This window comes from Ursus maritimus, unplaced genomic scaffold, assembly GCF_017311325.1.
Source record: "Ursus maritimus isolate PB19 unplaced genomic scaffold, ASM1731132v1 scaffold_20, whole genome shotgun sequence".
Taxonomy (NCBI): Eukaryota; Metazoa; Chordata; class Mammalia; order Carnivora; family Ursidae; genus Ursus; species Ursus maritimus.
This window is the reverse complement of record NW_024424453.1, coordinates 31,365,956-31,385,325: the sequence shown is the minus strand read 5'-3', so window position 1 is coordinate 31,385,325 and position 19,370 is coordinate 31,365,956. Positions and strand designations below refer to the sequence as shown.

The window sequence follows — 19,370 nt, the reverse complement described above, 5'->3', positions numbered from 1 at the left end:
TAAACTGCTTATAAATTCATCCAGAAGCCAGAGCACAAAATAACACCATAAAGACCAAATACTAGATTTGGGTGGTTTGGGTCTAAATAATTCCTAAGGCACGTGTCACTTTTTCTCAGTATGCTGGTAGCTTCTGCAGACTTGTTTCAGAGTGTGAAGTAGACTGCAAGAGTGAGTCTTGCAGACTAAGTGCCACCTAGAAAAGTCTAGGTTAAGAAAAATATTTAAGTCTTTGGGGGAAGAGGATGAAATCTATTTTAAGACAGTCACTTCTACTTGTTCAGGCAAATGGGGGAAAGAGGACCTCATACAATAAAAGAAGGGAATTTTAAATGTACCTGTATTTCCCTTCAGTATAAAATTCTTGTGCCTCCCTCCCTTGCTGCCCCAGCTTAAAGCCTGGCCAGTGACCTCAGCAGAAGGAGGGAGGACAAGCCTGGGATGGAGAGATACATAAATTATTGCCAACTCCTCTGTAGTTAAACATCACAAATACAACAGAATGAGCTTTCTCATTTCGGAGAGCATGCGCACATATCTGCGTGTGCAAGTTGTCTTCCAGTAATAGCAGTTGACTGTGCATTTTTTTTTTCTTATGGAAAGTCTCATTTGTGAAATATAGTAACATGGGCAGGATTTTCAGATGTCTGGGACCTTTCTATTTAGCTCCGTCTAAAAATTATATTTGTGGAGTACTTAGGATATGTTAGGCACTTGCAAACTCTATTTGATTCTCTAAAAAATCTTATAAGGTTATAGTTTATTATTACTGTTTTTTCATAATGAAACTAAAGTGTGGAGGGATTCAGCATTGCAGAGGTAACAAATGGCAGAGACAGGACTCAAACATACACCAAAGGTTCTGCTCATAACCTCTGCTCTACAATGCCTCGAGAAGAAAAAAATCACAAATTTTATTTAATTCATATTGTTACCTACTTTTGGAAGAAAACTTCTTCTAGTGGCTTCTCTCAGAAGGAATAGCAATTGACCAAGAACCTCATTTTTCACACCAGGTCCCAGGGCCTTTGGTGAAGTGGTTAATATGTCCCTCAATGTGTCTGCTCTACCCTCATACCTGAGGACCAGTTCTTCTGAAGGAGTCACATGAATGAGGCTCACATCCTTCCCCTACCACTTAGAAGCTGTCATTTCTTGGCCAAGTAATTTACTCTCTCCAAGCTTCTATTTGCTCACCTGTAAAGGCGGAATGATGATAATTCCACCGTCACAGTGCCCTATGGAAGGTTAAATGAGAGAGGACACGTACAGAGCTGAGCGTAAGACCTGAAGTGAACTGAATGCTCAATCAAATACTCAGACGGTGGAAAAGCAGGAAAGAAAACATTGCCAGCCTCGTGGGAAGTCTTAAAAAACAAGGTTGATTTAATCTACAGTTCATGTGGATAGAAATATCTATGTAAGATAGCCTCAGTTGTACATGTGGCTTGCCTGCGAAGAACACATGGCTAATTTTGGCCCCTGGACAAATTCCAAAGCAGATGACTGGATAACTCATGCATATCTTGAGGTTTCCCACAAATGCCATGAAAGGCAGTATAGCTACTTCACAGCATACTTAATCCCAGTCCAAATGGCTCAGGTCCTGTAGATTCTCCCTTCTGTCTAAGTTCCCTTTCCACCCCCACTTCTCCCTAAAGTTACTGGAGCACACATGGTGTTGTGGCTTAAATGTTGGCCAAAGTTAGGCTAATCTCTGAGGCCGCTTCCCTGGAAATCTAGCTGGATCCCTCATTCCTTCCAAGCCTCCTCCACAATAAAGTGAGCCAGCCCTTCCTTTGCCATTCTGAGGAAATTCTTCCATAGACTTGAAGACGGGAATTTGGCTCTGTGACATTTCCAGAAAATACACAGCATTGCTATGAGCTATGGATATATTGTATCCACACTCCTGCCAGGTTTTCTTGAGAGAAAATATTTTTTGAAAGCCCACTCTCCATAAGTAAGATGAATTTCGACTCAAAGTAGAATAATCATACTTCATGTTTGACTAATTGTAGTGTTTTTGAACCATAAGCATCTACGTTTAGCTTCTTGATTTTCATGCTAATCCTGTAAGTAGGAGAGGGCCTATTTTTACAGATTTTGTGGGCGAAAGTAGGCCTCCTTAGAAAATAATTCTGCTGGGTACTTTGGAAAAGGATGGAGATTTTGCTCAATTATAAAGAGAAAATTGGGGAAAAGCGGTAATCTTTTTGATATGGGCATGCATGAAAAAATATTTCACTAACATAAGTCAATCCTCCTTTTGTATCAGAATGTTTATGAAATACTTTTCCTCATGTTTTAACAAAGTGTGTTGATAGGTCTTTTTAAAGAAGCCAAAACACTGTAGTTGGAAAACAGAGATCCTGATGACAAAGCAGGTGGTAGTTAGTCATCTCCAGGATTGTAAACTTCAACATGACAGAAATGTCCATTTAACTGACCTTCACAACCTAATACACTCTAACCAAGAACTCTAGAAGTGTTTTTAATGGTGATGTTTTAGGGCTAAAATATATGTTACATAGCAGTCACAGCAAGGAAGAATGTGGAATAAATGCTTTTGTCTGCACTTCCAATTTCACATTTAATAGTTTAATCAGGGGCTTTTACCTTGATAAACAATTCTAAGAATTTAAAACTAGGTTCCTAGTAGGGAATAGGAAGCCCACAAATTTCATACCTGCTTGTGAAATGCAAAAATCCTCTTCAGTTACTACAAATGTATTGATAAAGGAAGAATCTGGTACATAAATGATGAGTTCCTAGTCCTTTTGTGAGAAGGAAGAGAACATAGGAACATCTCAAACAAAATGGCCAGTTCTCACCTATTAGGTATATATTTATATCTCTACACACAAACACACATGAAACAATAGTTTTCAAGACAACGGACATCAGGAAATGAAAGACTGATCCCTGAGAGACAAAAACAAATGAAGCAAACCCTATGATTGCTCCAGCTTACTGTCATGGGGCAGGAAGGAAGAATTGGGGTGGAGCCCAATGCGCTCTTGAGATGAGGAGACAGAGTTGAGAACCCAGGGAGACCAAGGTGGTAAGAGTTCCCAGGACAAAATACCAGAGAGGAGAGCACTACACAGAGAGAGAGCCCTAGAAATCCGCAAAGCGTCCCTTCAATTATTCAGCAGAGTGGTGAGGGCACATGCATGTGATGAAATGCCCTGAGTCTGGGGGAAGAACCATCAGAAAAGATGACAGAATAGTGCCAGTTGCTCATAGAGGGCCAGGAACAGTGCCTTTTCCTGCCAGAAAGCCTGGAAAAACTCATAATTCATAGAGTATTGGAAAGAAAACTCAGGGAGGTCTTGTCTCAGTAGTGGGGAATAATTAGCCTTAAATTAAGCACTGCTCTTGACTAGCCAAACAAATCATAATAGCATGACCCAAAATGATCAAATAGTTTACATGTAACATGAATATTTGTAGGAATACTCAAGTATTTCACATCCAAAAAGGAAAAATTTCACAATATTTGGAACAAAAATAAGCATGAAAACATGACCATAATCAAGAGCATAATCACTCTAAAACAAACCAGAACTGACACAGATGTTAGAATTAGCAAAGATATTAAAACAGTTATTATAACTATAACTCATGTATGAAAAATTAAGTAGAGACATGGAAGATATAAAAAAGAGATCTCAATAGAATTTGTAGAGATAAAAGTTGCAATGTCTAGGATGAACAAAATACTGGATGGGATTAATACCAAATTAGATTTGGTATAAGAAAAAATCAGTGAACTTGAAGATGTAGTAATGGAATTATCCAAAATAAAACTCAGGGAGAAAAAAGATTTTTTTAAAAATGAAAAGAGCAACAGAGTTCCAATACCCTCTCTCAATACTTGATAGAATATCAGCAGGAAGTCAAGAGTCTTGAGCCACACTAACAACTAACCTTACCTAATGGATATTTATAGAACACTCCACACAACAACAGAATATGTATTCTTTTCAATACACATGAAACACTTAACCAATACAGACCATATTATGGGCCATAAAGCAATTCTCAAAATTTTAAGAGCTTGAAGTCACACCAACTGTGTGTGGAAGGAACTTTCCAGCTCATTCTTTAAGGCCAGATTACCATGATAGCAAAACCAGACAAAGCCTTTACATGAAAGTGAAACTCCAATATTTCTCATAAACATAGCTGCAAAAATTTTAAACAAAATTTTAAGTAAATCAAATCCAATAATATTAGCTTGATTGTCATAACCATTATACGAGGTGTAGTGATATCAAAACAGCGCATTGTACACCTTACAATTTTTTTATTTTTATTTGTCAAAAAAAATTCAACAATAGATAAAGAAAGATTATGTGGAGGTTACCCTAGAAATTCAGAGTTATTTGAGCTACAAACATTTAATGGAGCGTCTGCCCTGTTAATAACATTTTCCATGGTGTTGTTTTTGGCATTCTATTTTATTCTTAGGCTTTTATGGCATTAACACAGGTTAATTGATTCATTTGTGAGTATTGTGAGGAGTAAATAAAGTAATAAATAAAAAGCATGAATAATGGAGTTGAGCACAAATGGGGATCAATAAATTTTTGCCAATTAGAAATCTACTTCTTGCTTGATTAGGTTTGTAGATACACTTCTTTCATAGAAAAAAGAACATTGGCCACCTACTTCCTGTCTTTCTGAGCTGGCATTTCCTGTTGTGGCTTCACCGACCAATCACCATCCACTTGATTGTGGACATGGCTTTATGATCCCTTCGGCTTAGAGCAGTGCTACTTGATGTTCTGATCTACAGCAAGATAAGACATCAGCATCAGAATGCAAATCAAGGCACTGTTTCCTTCACTGAGAAAGTCTTGCTACAAAAAAAAAAAAATAGCTGAACTGAACAGTGTGCTCAGTAATGTAGATGACTTAAAACATGGTGTAAGCTCCTTGTTTTGTCCTGGGCCGGTAAACAGTTTGCAGACTGGCACTTTAAGTACCAACATCTTAGAGTATTTAAGGTCTTACACAGAGTTTGGATTCTAATGTCAGCATTTATACTTGCTCTCATGACATCACACTACGGTACATATTTTGAACATGTGTATAAAGGTATATGTGTTTGTGACATCAATAAATATGACTTTGACATATATACTTTTCGGGTCACTGCATAATAATTAGATCTCATGCAAATATGTACTTCAGATTTTGTAATCATGTGGAGTACACTAAAAATAGTTATATGTTTCTCATCTTACATATGAAAATAGCTAGAGGATCAATCAGTACTTTGACAAAGATCTGAGATAGGCTAGCAAATACGTTTCTTTTCACGTGACAGCACCTGTTGAGTCCCAGTGGTTTTCCACGCAGTGCATGGAGATATATTTGGAGAATGCATCTGGGAACAAGTACTGTAATTGATTTATGATGTCTGCCATGGCTATGGGAATAAAGCACGGCAAAGTCCCATGATTAGTGCATTGGTCATCCTTAGCTAGGAGTTCCAAGGTTAGCCTTCTACTAAAAAGAGTGACTTGAGCTATTCTATTGCAGGACATGAAAACCATGGCAGAAAAGAAGAACCAGGTCTTACTAATGAACCTGGAGATACCTCTCTTCAAGAATATTACATGGATGTGGCTTTCCTCATAGATGCCTCCCAAAGAATAGGAAATGATGAGTTTAAGGAAGTGAAAGCTTTTCTAATCTCAGTGCTTGATTATTTTCACATTGCCCCAGACCCACTGACCTCCATGTTAGGAGACAGAGTGGCAGTCCTGAGCTATTCTCCTCCAGGCTATATGCCCAACAGTGAAGAATGCCCCGTCTACCTGGAATTTGATTTGGTTACTTATAACAGTATACACCAAATGAAACATCATCTCCAAGACTCTTTTCAACAGCTCAATGGAGATGTTTTTATTGGCCATGCCCTGCAGTGGACAATTGAAAATGTGTTTGTAGGAACCCCCAACCTGAGGAAAAACAAAGTTATCTTTGTTATATCTGCTGGCGAAACCAACCCCTTAGACAAGGAAGTCTTAAGAAATGTAGCTCTGAGAGCCAAGTGTCAGGGCTACTCCATATTTGTGTTTTCCTTTGGTCCTATACACAATGACAAGGAATTGGAAGAATTAGCCAGCCACCCACTGGATCATCACTTAGTCCAGCTTGGCCGAACCCACAAGCCAGATTTGAACTATATCACCAAGTTTGTCAAGCCATTTGTTCACTTAATCAGACGTAAGTCATTAAACCTTTTCTCTTCTATTGCTTTTGCAGTAGATTTAATGTCTCAGTGTACAGTCTACCGGTTGACTTAGTAATGACTCCTTACTTCAATGGAGAGTGATATAGTCTAACATGTGAGTAGGAGGCAGTGAGAAAACCAGAGAAAACTATCAGGTTTTGTTGACCTTGAACATTCCTGCTGCACTGTCAAGGTCTTTGCCAGAAAACCCCATGTATGTAAAAAGTGTTTTTTAACCCTTATCTGTTTACTATGTACTTGGTACATAGTACCGTTAAATGGATTATATCATCTTTAAGTGGATTACATCATTTAACCCTCAGTGCTCTCAAAGGAAAGTACTAGTCTTTCCATTTTACAAGTGAGAAAACTAAGGTTCAGAGACATTAAATAAATTGCTCAAAAGCTTACAGTTTAGTAGTTGGCAAATTCTAGGCTCAGCCCCATGCATTCTGACCCCAGAGCTGTGCTCCTATTCTTTAAACTATATTTCAATTCCTATACCCTTAAGCAAGTACACTGCTGTATCAGTAATATCCCACTACCATCATCCTCCATCTACTCCAAGGACTTCTGTTTTATCTTTCATTGTAAATTACCTTTGGTTATGATCTTAATTCTTTTGAGCCATGGGCACGAATCTCTTCTAGAGCCTGTGTCCCAGACATTTGGCTCAGGCATAACCAAGCAGGGTCTTAAGGGTGTCTTTTTATAGTGGGGCTTTGAGAGTGACTGCCCCAGCCTCTGTCCCTGAGTTGCAATTTTAGACAATAGGTATAGTAATATACGTAAGAGCTTGTGGCATCAAGCAAATCCTGGCCTGTGCTGGGACTAGGAGTGAGGCAGAGGCCACATTGAATAGTCATCTGCAGCTCCTGCGAGTTTACCAGAGAATAAGAGAGATGCAGATTTGCTGCCACTCACAAAGCCCCAGGGCTCATGTAACCCTCAAGAATCTTGGAATTCAGGATTTATATGTATCGTAGCAGGCTCGTCACTTGCAAAAAAAAAATTATGTCTTCTTCCAACCCTAACATAAATAGGGCAGACAATTTCAGTAACTCAATGTGTCTTCTGGAAAGGTCTTCCTTTTAGAGGAAGAGAAATAGGTGTTAGAAGGGATTGAGAGGTGTCCTTGAATTGTATCACAAGACTGTGACATATAGAGCTTGAGAATTTTTGACTCGATCACTGATGTAGCTCACTGACTTTTGCCTATGAGGTATTGCAAATGTCAGAGGGTGCCTACTTTGCCAAGTACCTTATACAATTAATTTGCTCTTGAAGACACCTCCAACCACAGGAAAAGATGAACTGACTTTGGGCGATAGAATAGAAGGGTAAAATTTAGATTAACCAGCCCACTCTTTCTCCAGGTGCCATCAACAAATATCCCCCTGCAGATCTGAGACCCAAGTGTGTTAACATCACCTCTCCCAACCCAGAGAACGTTGGCTCAGGAAACAATGTATTGTGAGTTGGCAAATTCAGTTTGGGTAATACTACAGCTGGAAACAGTCTCTACAAAAATAATTTGAAATAAATGGTGCTTTAGTTTTCAGGATGCAAGTTTGATTGGGATGTAGGTGTGTGTGTGTGTGTGTGTGTGTGTGTGTTTGTGTGAAATACTCCTGATTTATGATGACTGCACAGATCCGGAGTTAATAGCAGATAAACTATGACCCATATTAGAAAGAACCATGTTTCCATTTCTATTGCTTTTATGAAAAAAAAAAAGCCTCTTTGTAATACCTTACAAAACACCGCTCTAATATTGGGTACTGCCAAAACAAAAAACTTATAACATCAAATGTTAGGTATAACAATTTTAGAGCAGAAGAAAAACAAAAAGAAAAAATTGCAAAAGCAACCAAAACACGCACCATTTAAAAAACAGAACCCATGTGAGAACTGGTAGGAAGGATTCTTTTATGTTTGATTTTGCAAAGTACAACGCTAAGTACTCAATAAAAATTCAGTGGTGAAAATAAGATTGCTTTGGAGTCTGAAACCACTGATACAAATTTGCCCCTGAGTCAGATTCCATCCACAAACTACATTCGGACTATTCCAATCACGTGCATAAAATTATTGCTGTTCTATATCTGCCTGTATTTACATTTAATTCTGCAAGGGGTTCGGCTAACGTGTTTTTCATCTCTTTTCTCTGTCACCTCAGCCTTATTCCTGAGGTATATAAAATAGAGACAGGAAACAGTGAGCTGTTTGATGAATTTGGTTCCCAGGAGCAGCATTCCCTTGTATTAGGGAACAATCCTAGTAATGGTTCTGAGACTACTACTGATTTGATCCAGAAGTTATACATGCTCTTTTCAACCGGAGAACTGGTGATGAACGATAAGGAAGAGACACATTCAGAAGAAATGCCAGCTCTAGCAGATGGTAAACTAGATAAAAAAGGTAACCTGGGGTACAATGGAATTAAAGACCCTGAAGTACCTTTGTTTAGATTTTCCCCTGGTGGAAGATGAGCAAGGATGAGCAAGGAGAACTCACTGGGACAGGTAGAAATGACAGGATGGAGGTGCCTATCATCTAAGGCTGCAAGGAGTTCCCAAATGAGGAGACAAACGTGATAAAACTCCAGAAAGGCAAAAAAGGGAGTCAATGGTATTGACAAAACCAGAACCGGAAGTAAATATGGATGTTTGGTGTGGGGTCAGGGAATGGAGACAGGAGAGAGATGAGAACAAGGACCACACAGGTCCTGAGTGAGCAAGCAGAGCCCTGCATGCTGCAAAATGCAGGGGGGGAGGAGCTATGCAACAAGTCTTCAGTGTTTGAGGGTCTGCCTTGTCCCTTAGCAACCCAGGCTTTCCTGCTCTGAGATGTGGGCTTCTAGCCAGTGCCTGGAATGGACAAGGCTGCTGTGGTTTTGAGACTTCTTTGGAGGCTGAGGGCAGCTTCTTAGGCAATGTGAGGAGATGGTTCTGGATCTACAGCTAAAGGGAAAATGGAGGATGGAGGATAGGAAGCTATAGTAGGCTCTAGAACAGCTATTCACAATTTTTGCTGCGTATCAAAACTATAGGGGAAATTGTTTTAAAATAAATATTCTTGGGTATCTACTAAAGCTGAAAGCGTACATATACTATGACTAGCAACTTTAATGTATATGCCCAACAGAAAAATATATATTCACCAAAAGTCATGTACTAGAATGTTCATAACAGTGCTATTTGTAGTAACCCCAAAGTGGAAACAAAAATGCCGAACAGCAGGTATACAGCAGGTATAAATACATTTTGGCATGATTATATAATTAAATACCATGTATGTATGCAGTATATATGCACAATGCTGTGTAAGTGTGTAATATATGTCAACACTTCATATATACATCTGCACTATATGTATTAGATATGGGCATAATTGTAGTATAGCTACTATATAGATATTGAACTAAATTAGCAAAATGATGGAAAATAAGAGAGATGAGGTTAGAGGAAATATAGAAAAATATAGAAAGGGGAGAGAAGTGTAAGAAAAAGAAAATCAAATATAAATACAATGAAATATCTGGTTGCAATCAAGATGGACTAAACCCATACTGCCTCTCTCTCCCACTGATTACAGCTGAGAACTCTGGAGAAAACACAAAAAGCAACCACCCGAGATCTCTGAAAGGTCACAAAAAGCAGAAATATTGTGAAGTTTCCCATTTTCTTCTCTGTTTTCTTTTGTGGCTTTGTGCTGAGGGCAGACCCCAGTCCTGGAACTGTGTAATGGCAGTGGGGCAGGAGGCTAAAACTCAGTAGAAACCCTGTATTTCTGGGCAGAAGAAGTAGGAAAATGGGCCCTTGTTTGTCAGAGGTGGTGGAAGAAATCCCCACTTTCCCTCTCTTTCCTCTCATGGTTTTTTTTTTTTTTTAATTTTTAAAAAAATTTTATTTATTTATTTGACAGAAAGCAAGAAAGCCCACAAGCAGGGGGAGAGGCAGAGGAAGAGGGAGAAGTAATGTTCCCACTGAGCAGGGAGCCTGATGCGGGGTTCAATCCTAGGACCCCAAGATCATGACCTAAGCCAAAGGCAGATGCTTAACCAACCGAGCCACCCAGGCACCCCTCTTCTCACTCTTTTGCCCACTGTTTTGCTCTGAAGGCAGGCATAGTTTGGAGCTGAGTGGAAGGCTAGCTAGTTAAAATTAAAGAGAAACCCTGTTTTTTCTGGCCAGAGGACATAAGAAGAGAGGGCCTGTTGGCCAGCATGTGGGGGTAGCCCCAGAGAGAAGAGAACTGGAGAAGGGGATCCTCTAATTCTAATTATGGGAACTGCATAAGCCCTGGGCTCTTCACTAAGCTGTGCAAGGATGGGGAAGACCCAGAACAGGACAGCGAGGGCTTCGGACATTAAACTGAGAATGTAATCACTGCCTACCGGAGGTAACACGGCACTTGCACTCAACCTACCAGGTTGATTGCCTGCTGACAAAAAAATTAAAATTCTACACAGAATCATACTAGGATTTAGAGTCGATACAGCATAATATTCAAAATGTTCAGGATAAAATCTAAAACTAGGCAACATACAGAGAACCAGGAGATGTGAACAATTCACAAAGGAAAAGACAACCAACAGACAAAGCCATTGAAGCAGCTATGATAACTATGTTCCATGAGATAAAGGCAAACAACTTGAACAGAAAGATACTCAGCAGAAATGTGTGCTGATGAGCCCTGGGTGTTATATGCAGCTAATGAATCATTTAACACCACATCAAAAACTAACGATGCACTATATGTTGGCTAATTGAACATAATAAAAAAAAACATAGAAATAATAAAAACAGGAACCGAAAGGAAATTTTAGAAGTGAAAAAATGTACATTGTCTGAAATAAAAAAGAAAAGATCACTGGACAGGCTCAAAAGCCCAAGGAAGACAACAGAGGAAAGAGTCAGTGAACTTGAAGATATGTTAATTATATAATCTGAAAGGGATTTTTAAAAATGAACAAAACATCGGAGACTTGTAAAATAATATCAAAAAGTCTAACGTTTGTTTCATTGGCATTCTAGAAGGAAAGTAGAAAGAAAAGGAAGTTAGATTAAGTCAGAAGAAAATATATATTTGAGAAAATCATGGACAAAAGATTCCCAAATTAGTAGAAGATATAACTTCACAGAGTTTAAAACCCAACTAAAGACACATCATTAACAGCTGAAAACAAAAGATAAAGAAAAATCTTGAAGCAGCTAGAGAAAATCTACATATTAAAAAAGGGGACAATTCTTCAAATGATGGTAGATTTCTCATCAGAAACCATGGAAGCTGAAAGACAGTGAAACATCTTTTTATTTCACGTACTGAAATCAAAGAACTCAGAACACAGAATTTTATATCCAGCGAATATAACCCTTTGGAATGGAGGCAAAATAAAGATATTTCCAGATAAAGGAAAACTAAGAGGATTTGTGGCTAACAGACATGTGCTAAGGGAAAGCAGTGATGGGAGAACCAGGGAGTTGGGGTGAGGCCAAGTGACTGAAGACCAGATGGCTGAGAGAACATGCTGAGGAGGGGACCCAAGAGAAAAATCAAGGATGGGATTGGAAAGGGAGGCTGGTTGAGTGAGACAAAGTGGCAGGTACAAGCTGCAGCTCAGCCATGTACAGAGCCATACTGTCTGTAAGGTTATCCCATTGAGCTCCCTCCAAAACCCTGTGTAGGAGATAGGAAATAATACCTCTCATATTTGGATGGAGAAACTGAAGCTCAAATAGGTTTAGTGCCTTCCTGGGACTTGACCCTGGTCTGGCAGGTCCTGATTTAGTGTACTTTCCCAATACTGGAGGAAGGAATCAGATCTGAGCTAGAGAGGGTGGATGTAAAAGGGGATATCTTAGTCAGCTCAGGCTACCATAACAAATGCCATAGACTGGGGGGCTTAAACAACAGTAATTTATTTTCTCATGGTTCTGGAGGCTGGGAAGACCAAGATCAGGGCACCAGCCAATTTGGTTTCTAATGAGAGCTCACTTTCTGGCTTGCAGATAGCCACCTTCTTGCTCTGTTTTCACCTGGTGGAGATAGTCCTGGTGTCCCTTTCTCTTCCAAGGGCACCACTTTTATCAGATTGTGTCTCCATCCTTAAGACCTCATCTAATCTTAGTCACCTTCTTAAAGGCCCTATATCCAATTTAGTCATGTGACGGGTAGGGCTTCAACATATGAATTTGGGGGGAAACAACTCAGTCCACAGCAAGGAATATAATTAACAACATAATCACAGGAAGAAACCCTATAAATCGGCATTGTCCAAGCTTGTCTACGCATTATAATGACCTGGGTATTTGTTGACAATTCCGTAGTCCAGCCTACACTCCACATCACTTAGGTCATATTCTCTAGCAGTGAGACACCGGCATCCATTTTTTTTTTTTTGAAGCTCCAGAGCAATTCCAATGTGTATATAAGTTTGAACAACACTGCTATAAATTTCTATTCAATCAGTCCTGTTAGATATCTTGAGATGAGATGGCTGCTGAAAATGATAAGGTTGGTAACTCAAAAGGATTATCAAGTAAGCATTTCTTCTTTGTTATTATTCTTCAAAATTTCTTTCCTCCGGAAGTTTTCTCCATTTTTCTACATAATTATATATCCTACATCTAGAAGTCGATGATGTCTTTACTCATTTCCCTCTGAGAGTTCTAGCCAACAACTTGATTTGGTGACATCTGGCCAGCTCTGCTCCATGAAGTCCATCTGAGTCTCTTTAGGAACTGTCCGTTTGGCTTCTTTCTTGGAATCATGGAAGATTAGAATGTGAAATTGGAATGACTTTAGAAATCAGTGAGTTGTTCTGAATCTTTTTACAGATAAGGAAATGAAAGCTGCAGCCATCTAAAAGTGTCTTACCAAAGAATATTCACAGCACCTAGTCCAATACCATTTTGTCACAAAGATTTATACCCTACAATTATGTTTATAGAACACAGATTCACCTTAAAGTTAATCCATGGAAAAAAGATTAAAAAAATCTTTATCTGAAAAAAAATCGTTATCTGGGTTGTCTAAAGGTTGGAGATGATACAGGTGAAGGTCAAAGTGCACGCCGTGGCTGGCACATAACCAGCCAGTGTTATCCTACATGCATGATCTGTCTGGTAATATATTTGACAATTAAAAATAAAAATCCATTGTGAAGAATGATCAGCCCTTATATGCTTATCTTTACTGTGTTTATCTTTGTTTTCCCAAAGAGAGTGGGCTTTTCTTTTCACCTGCTCATTTTTCTGATGTTTTGATTTTATCTATCTACTCAATGTTCAGATTATTTTTCTCATTATAATGTACATTTGTAAGATTTTAATGTGGATTTTTAAAAAGTATAACTGTATTCCTTTTCCCATTATGCCAATTTAGGGCCCGTTTCTTAGTCTTTATTTTTCTAACATCAAGTGCAGTGTTTCTCAAAGTGTGGTTCCTGGACCATCAACATCAACATCATCTAGGAAGTCACTGGAATCCTATCAAAGACCTGTTGAAAATCAGAAACTCTGGGGTTGGGGCCCTCCAGATGATTCTGATGCAGGCTAGAGTTTGAGACCAACTGACCCAGTTTTTCAACTATTGAACCTAAATTAGTCTTCTTTAATGGGAGTCCTTTCTTTAGATATCAATAGGTAATTGGGGGAAAATTTTCCCTGTAAAACACTGATAAGTAGGTATCATTTCTTCAGGACTTCTCAATGCCTTTATTGGGCTAATCTTCATTGTGATTCAGAGAAAGGGGCTATAGTTAAACCACTATGACCACAGAATCTTGTATCAGGGAGCATCTTATTGGACTAGTGTTCTCTAGAAACCATTTGGGAAATAGTAGTTGAAAGAGTGAATCCAGGGATCACTGGATGGGGATGTGGATTTGACTCCTATTTCTGCAGTTACTGGTCATGTGATCACAGGCACATTACTTTGCCTTTCTGAGCTTGCATTTCCCTATCTGTAAAATGGGCATAATAATAGAGCCTACATTGTAGGGTAATGTGATCACTAAATGAATGTTAAGTGCTTCAAACATCACTTTACATAGAGTGAAAACTTAATACATGTTAGCTATTATTTAAAATTACGATGATGATAATGACGATGAAGACAGCGATGATGACAAATGGCATTAGAGTTGATGGCCTTGGTGGAAAGAATGCCAGATTGAGAATGAGGAGCTCCGGAGGCTAATTTTGGTTCTGTCACCAACTAGCTTTGTGATCTCAAATAGTCACCTGATTGCCTTGGTCTTCAACTTTCTTATTTGTGTAATGAGGAGCTTAGGGAGGCCAGTGTTTTTCATACTGAGGGACACACAAAGACTTCCCCAGGCATGGATTTCTAAAAATTAGTCTTAAAGGACTCTGTCTACCTAAGAATGTCTCTATCTAAGGAATCATGGAGGGTCTCCTTTCCTGCATCCCCTTTTACAAATGTCCCCCACCTCATGCAAAAAAAAAAAAAAAAAGGCATATTTCTCAGCCATCCTTTTTTTAAGATTTTATTTTTAAGTAATCTCTACACCCAGCATGGGTCTGGAACTCACAACCCTGAGATCAAGAGTTGCATATCCTTCCAACCGAGCCAGCTAGGCATCCCTTTCTCAGCCATTCTGAATCTGATGGTGTGCTTTGCCCAAGTATAAACCCTCCTAGGGAGGCACAGGATAGGGGGTGGGGAGCATGTTGTCAAACAAGTAGTCATTTTATTTTTTTTAATAATTTTTTATTATGTTATGTTAGTCACCATACAGTACATCCTTAGTTTTTGATGTAGTGTTCCATAATTCATTATTTGCGTATAACACCCAGTGCTCCATGCAATACGTGCCTCCTTACTACCCATCACCAGCCTATCCCAGTCCCCCACCCCCTTCCCCTCTGAAGTCCTCAGTTTGTTTCCCAGAGTCCATAGTCTCTCATGGTTCATTCCCCCTTCTGTTTACCCCTCCTTCATTCTTCCCTTCCTCCTCCTACCGATCTTCCTGCTATTTCTTATGTTCCCTAAATGAGTGAAACCATATGGTAATTTTAAATACTGGATCTGTAGGCCTCCTTTAAGCCAAGCAAGGTTTCAGGTCTTTCTCAACCTGTACATGTTTCTGTAAAGGAAGACATGTGTTGCTAGAAATGAAGTATTTGAACTCATGGATGTTCTGAATTCACGTATACTATAGAATGAGGATGGTAGGAGTGATGATAAGTTTCATTTAGTAACCTGGCCTGTTCCATTTCCTGATTCTTGGCAAGAGATACATCTCCTCTAAGTGAGAAATCTGTGAGAACAAAGCAAAAGCCTATAAATGAGGTATCAATGGAGAGCAAGTATTATTTCATCAGGCCAAAAAAATCATAACAAAACCCTTAATCATTTACCAATCTTGGAATGGAATCATAAGTAAGACATCATCACAGAGACCCTCAATAACGTACTTACTTTGATTGGAAGACCAAATCTCCCAACTGAAAGAGGTGTTGATTGGTTTTACTGTAAGGACTAGTTCTGCCAATTAAGCTATATGGGGATATGTCCCATTCAGAGAGTCAGCTAAGTTGGAGCTTCAAAATTCTGAAGAAAAAATATATGAAACAGATTATAAGAAATATTATTTTATTAAAAAATATAGTAATAGCATACATGTTAAGTGTGCTTTATTTATCAATATTAAGATTTTCCAGCCATATTTTAGTTTCTCAGGTTAAACACCATACCTGTAAGCGAAAGAATAACTAGTATCATTAATAGCCATTTGATAAGTTTAGTGAAGTGTTTTTGGGTAAATTTCCCAGAAGTGAGAAAATGTCATCCGGTGACTGGGTAACAGATTCTTTTGTAAATAAAACCTTTTGAAAGATTACTGGGTAGTTTTTGGCATGTAATTTAGAATTCAAAGAATTGTTTGGTATTGTTGTAATAAAACTCCTTCAAAACCCATCTGTCTATGTAAACAATATTTATCAGTGCTTAAATCTATAACAATAAATATTAATAGAATTAATATTAAACTTTGTCTCACTCTAGCAATAAATTGTAGTAGTAAGTAAAAGCAATAGGCAAAAACTATCCATCTCAATAAGAAATGCATTTCCAATAAAATTTTTAACTTTTGTTTTGATAGAATTACCAAAATTGATAAATTGTAATGGTAATCCATTAGAAAATGTGAACACATAGAAGCTTATCGTCACAGGGAATAAAACACATGTGCTTAAATATATTTTTGCTGCAGAGGATTACGATTAGGCAAACGAAAGACTTCAAAGCATTTAAATATATTACAGTTAAATGAAATTCTGTGTAGGAAGTGGAATGGAAATACATGTTTAAGGAGAAAAATGAACACTATAAAATATCTGACTTTGAACCATGAGCATGTTTACATATATTTTAAATGGAAAATGGTGCCATCAAATCACTGTGCTATATAGCTTCTATTGGGTAAATTAAAAGAAAAATGTGATGGTTTTATTTCTAAATGTGAGTTTTTATAATATGTCACAAATTACATACTTCTCAAATACTTAAACTAATAATGAAAAAATAATTAGATGTTAGCTTTAAAATATGCAAGGCAAGAGTACATGATTGTTTTCCTTTGCGATGGGGATGTAAGTGTCTGAAGACAAGTACGCGGGATCATCTCGCGTATCCTGCCTCTGGGTCAGGTTCCCTGGCACTGACCCTGGGGTGAGGATTTGTGTGCGGGTGATTTATTGAGATGGCACTCACTCACAGGAAAAACTGAAAGGGAATGGAGGAAGCAAGACAGGGAAGGAGTGGAAGACAAACAAGGGTGTCATCTCAGGCGAAGTACCATCGAGTACGGACGGCTTCAGCTTGCTCTATGCAGACGCTCCGGCATGCTGAGTTGTGCTGCCCAGTCATCCTGACCTGAGACAAAGAAGTTGGGCTTTCTCACTCTCTCAGTAGATCATTGATCTGCCAAGGGCTGTGAATTCCCAGGCACTCGTGCCGCGTGTGATTAAAGCCACTCCAGCGGCTGGACAGCAGCCCTCCTGAGAATAGTAGGTGGGATGGCGAAGCGAAAGCTCACACGAGGTTGGTTAGGGAGGAGGGGGAAAGAGGAATAGGAGGGGAAGGAATGTTGTCCTAGAAATTAATGCTAAAAAAGATTAGAAGGATTCTGGGCAGAGTCCTAGCTCTGCACATTCCTTCTAGCTCTGAATCAACGAGACCAGCCACTGACTGTGCTAAGTGTGGAACTTCAGATGATGAATGTACCAACATTTTCCCAGGAAGAAGCATATCTATAGTTCTACTTATATGTTGCTCATTTGTATGTATCATCACATCACCCTTTCACTTTGACTATTAAAAATGGCACAATTATGTGTATTCAATTCATATGTGGCAAAAGAGGAGTCGAGTCTAGAGGGAACATTGTAAACAAATCTGGTGACATTAAGAACAATTCATATTTTTATGTTTTGCAGATGGTGAGGACTCAAGATGATCATAGCAGAAAAGGAAGATCGCTCCATTGGTAATGTGTGAGTCCATGTGTTTCTAACCAGAAATTATAAATCATCTGTTAGAAGTGGAGTGGTGAGGGGCAGGAATTTCTCATGAAACCAATTGGCTAATAACGTGCTAAATTTGTTCTGTTTCAAATCTGAAAGGGAGATTTTTCTGAGTGAAAACATAAAAAAGAAGAACTGAGAAACTAGGAATGATTTCATTTCTTCCGAGAATTGGGACAACTGACCAGGAAAAGTTAACTGAATCTTTTCTTTGACAGCTCCGCATGGTTCAGGTGGCAATATGATGATATATCTGCTTGAAGAAGACTTTAATCATAGTTTTCATCACATCTACACCTCAGATTGGACAGTTGAATAAAAAGCAGTTAGAATTAGAATTTCCTAGGAACGTCTCCTATCTCTTCATAGAATGAGAAATTCATGTCCATCTCTTCAATTCTGGTACAACTCTCCTGGGGCATCCAGCCCTGAGTGCCCTGTCTAACCCACCTGGCAAGCTGCTACCACTGCAGTCAACGCTTGCTCTTCGCCAGAACACTTGGAAAAGAATGGAATTTGTGAGAAAGAAAAATGCGAGATGAGGCTAATTTTATGAATGGTTGTTTTGTGCTGTGATCATTTGTTTTACATTTTAGCATGCTTTGCTTTGTATGTACTTGATTTTTGCTGGGAAAAAAAATTATGGAAAAGCATGAATATTCTGTATGACCAGAGCTGTTCTTGGGAATTACAATGGAACAAGAGACAAGTTCTAGAATAAAAGCAAGTCTGACCTGGAAGCGTATTCTGTTCATTTTTATTTACCTGTTCATTTATTTACCTGTAGTCTAACTCAGGCCCATTGAAACACCAGTACAGGATTAAACATATTTGGAATATATATATATATATATATATATACACATACACACACACACATATATGCCAATAGTGAATTCATTTTTTAAATCTTTCAATTTGGTCAAGGCAACTAGTAATTGCCAAGTAGTATATTCTGTGTATTTTAAAAGTGACTATGTTAATAGGGTAATACTACTGGCGATTTTGTACTTTTCTCACATAATTTCCCATAACATTACCTTTTTTGTTTGAATAATTTTAAAATAACCCAATTGATTAAAAGTAGGGTGTCAAAAATTTTAAAGTACCCACATACTGCTCTCTAGGAAGTTCTAAAGCAAACTCTACTCTTTAATAAAGTTTTGTTTTTCCCTAAGAATCCTGATATGTGCACATGTGTATAAATGTATGTATAAGGAACACACCAGATCCCTAAATATGAGGATAATAGGAGTTACCAAGAATGTGAAGCCACGGGGCGCCTGGGTGGTATAGTGGTTAAGCGTCTGCCTTTGGCTCAGGGCGTGATCCTGGCGTTATGGGATCGAGCCCCACATCAGACTCCTCTGCTATGAGCCTGCTTCTTCCTCTCCCACTCCCCCTGCTTGTGTTCCCTCTTTTGCTGGCTGTCTCTATCTCTGTCAAATAAATAAATAAAATCTTTTAAAAAAAAAAAAAAAAGAATGTGAAGCCAAAGGAACTCACACTCTGCTGATGGGAGCGTGGATTGTTCCGCCTTTGAACAGCAAGTTAGCGATACCTAA

At 38.6% G+C, this 19,370-nt stretch overlaps 1 protein-coding gene across 1 annotated transcript in view; it reads left to right on the top strand.

The window, feature by feature from the left end:
- Nucleotides 1-18,523, top strand: part of COL6A5 (collagen type VI alpha 5 chain) — a 97,179-nt gene extending 78,656 nt beyond the window's left edge. Inside the window, exons 37-41 of the mRNA XM_008708806.2 lie at nt 5,554-6,243; nt 7,627-7,723; nt 8,430-8,671; nt 17,719-17,775; nt 18,024-18,523. Of these exons, the coding sequence (XP_008707028.2) occupies nt 5,554-6,243; nt 7,627-7,723; nt 8,430-8,671; nt 17,719-17,738 (1,049 nt within the window). The 3' untranslated portion in view covers nt 17,739-17,775; nt 18,024-18,523. The remainder of the gene's footprint in view (nt 1-5,553; nt 6,244-7,626; nt 7,724-8,429; nt 8,672-17,718; nt 17,776-18,023) is intronic.
- The last annotated feature ends 847 nt before the right edge of the window (nt 18,524-19,370 follow it).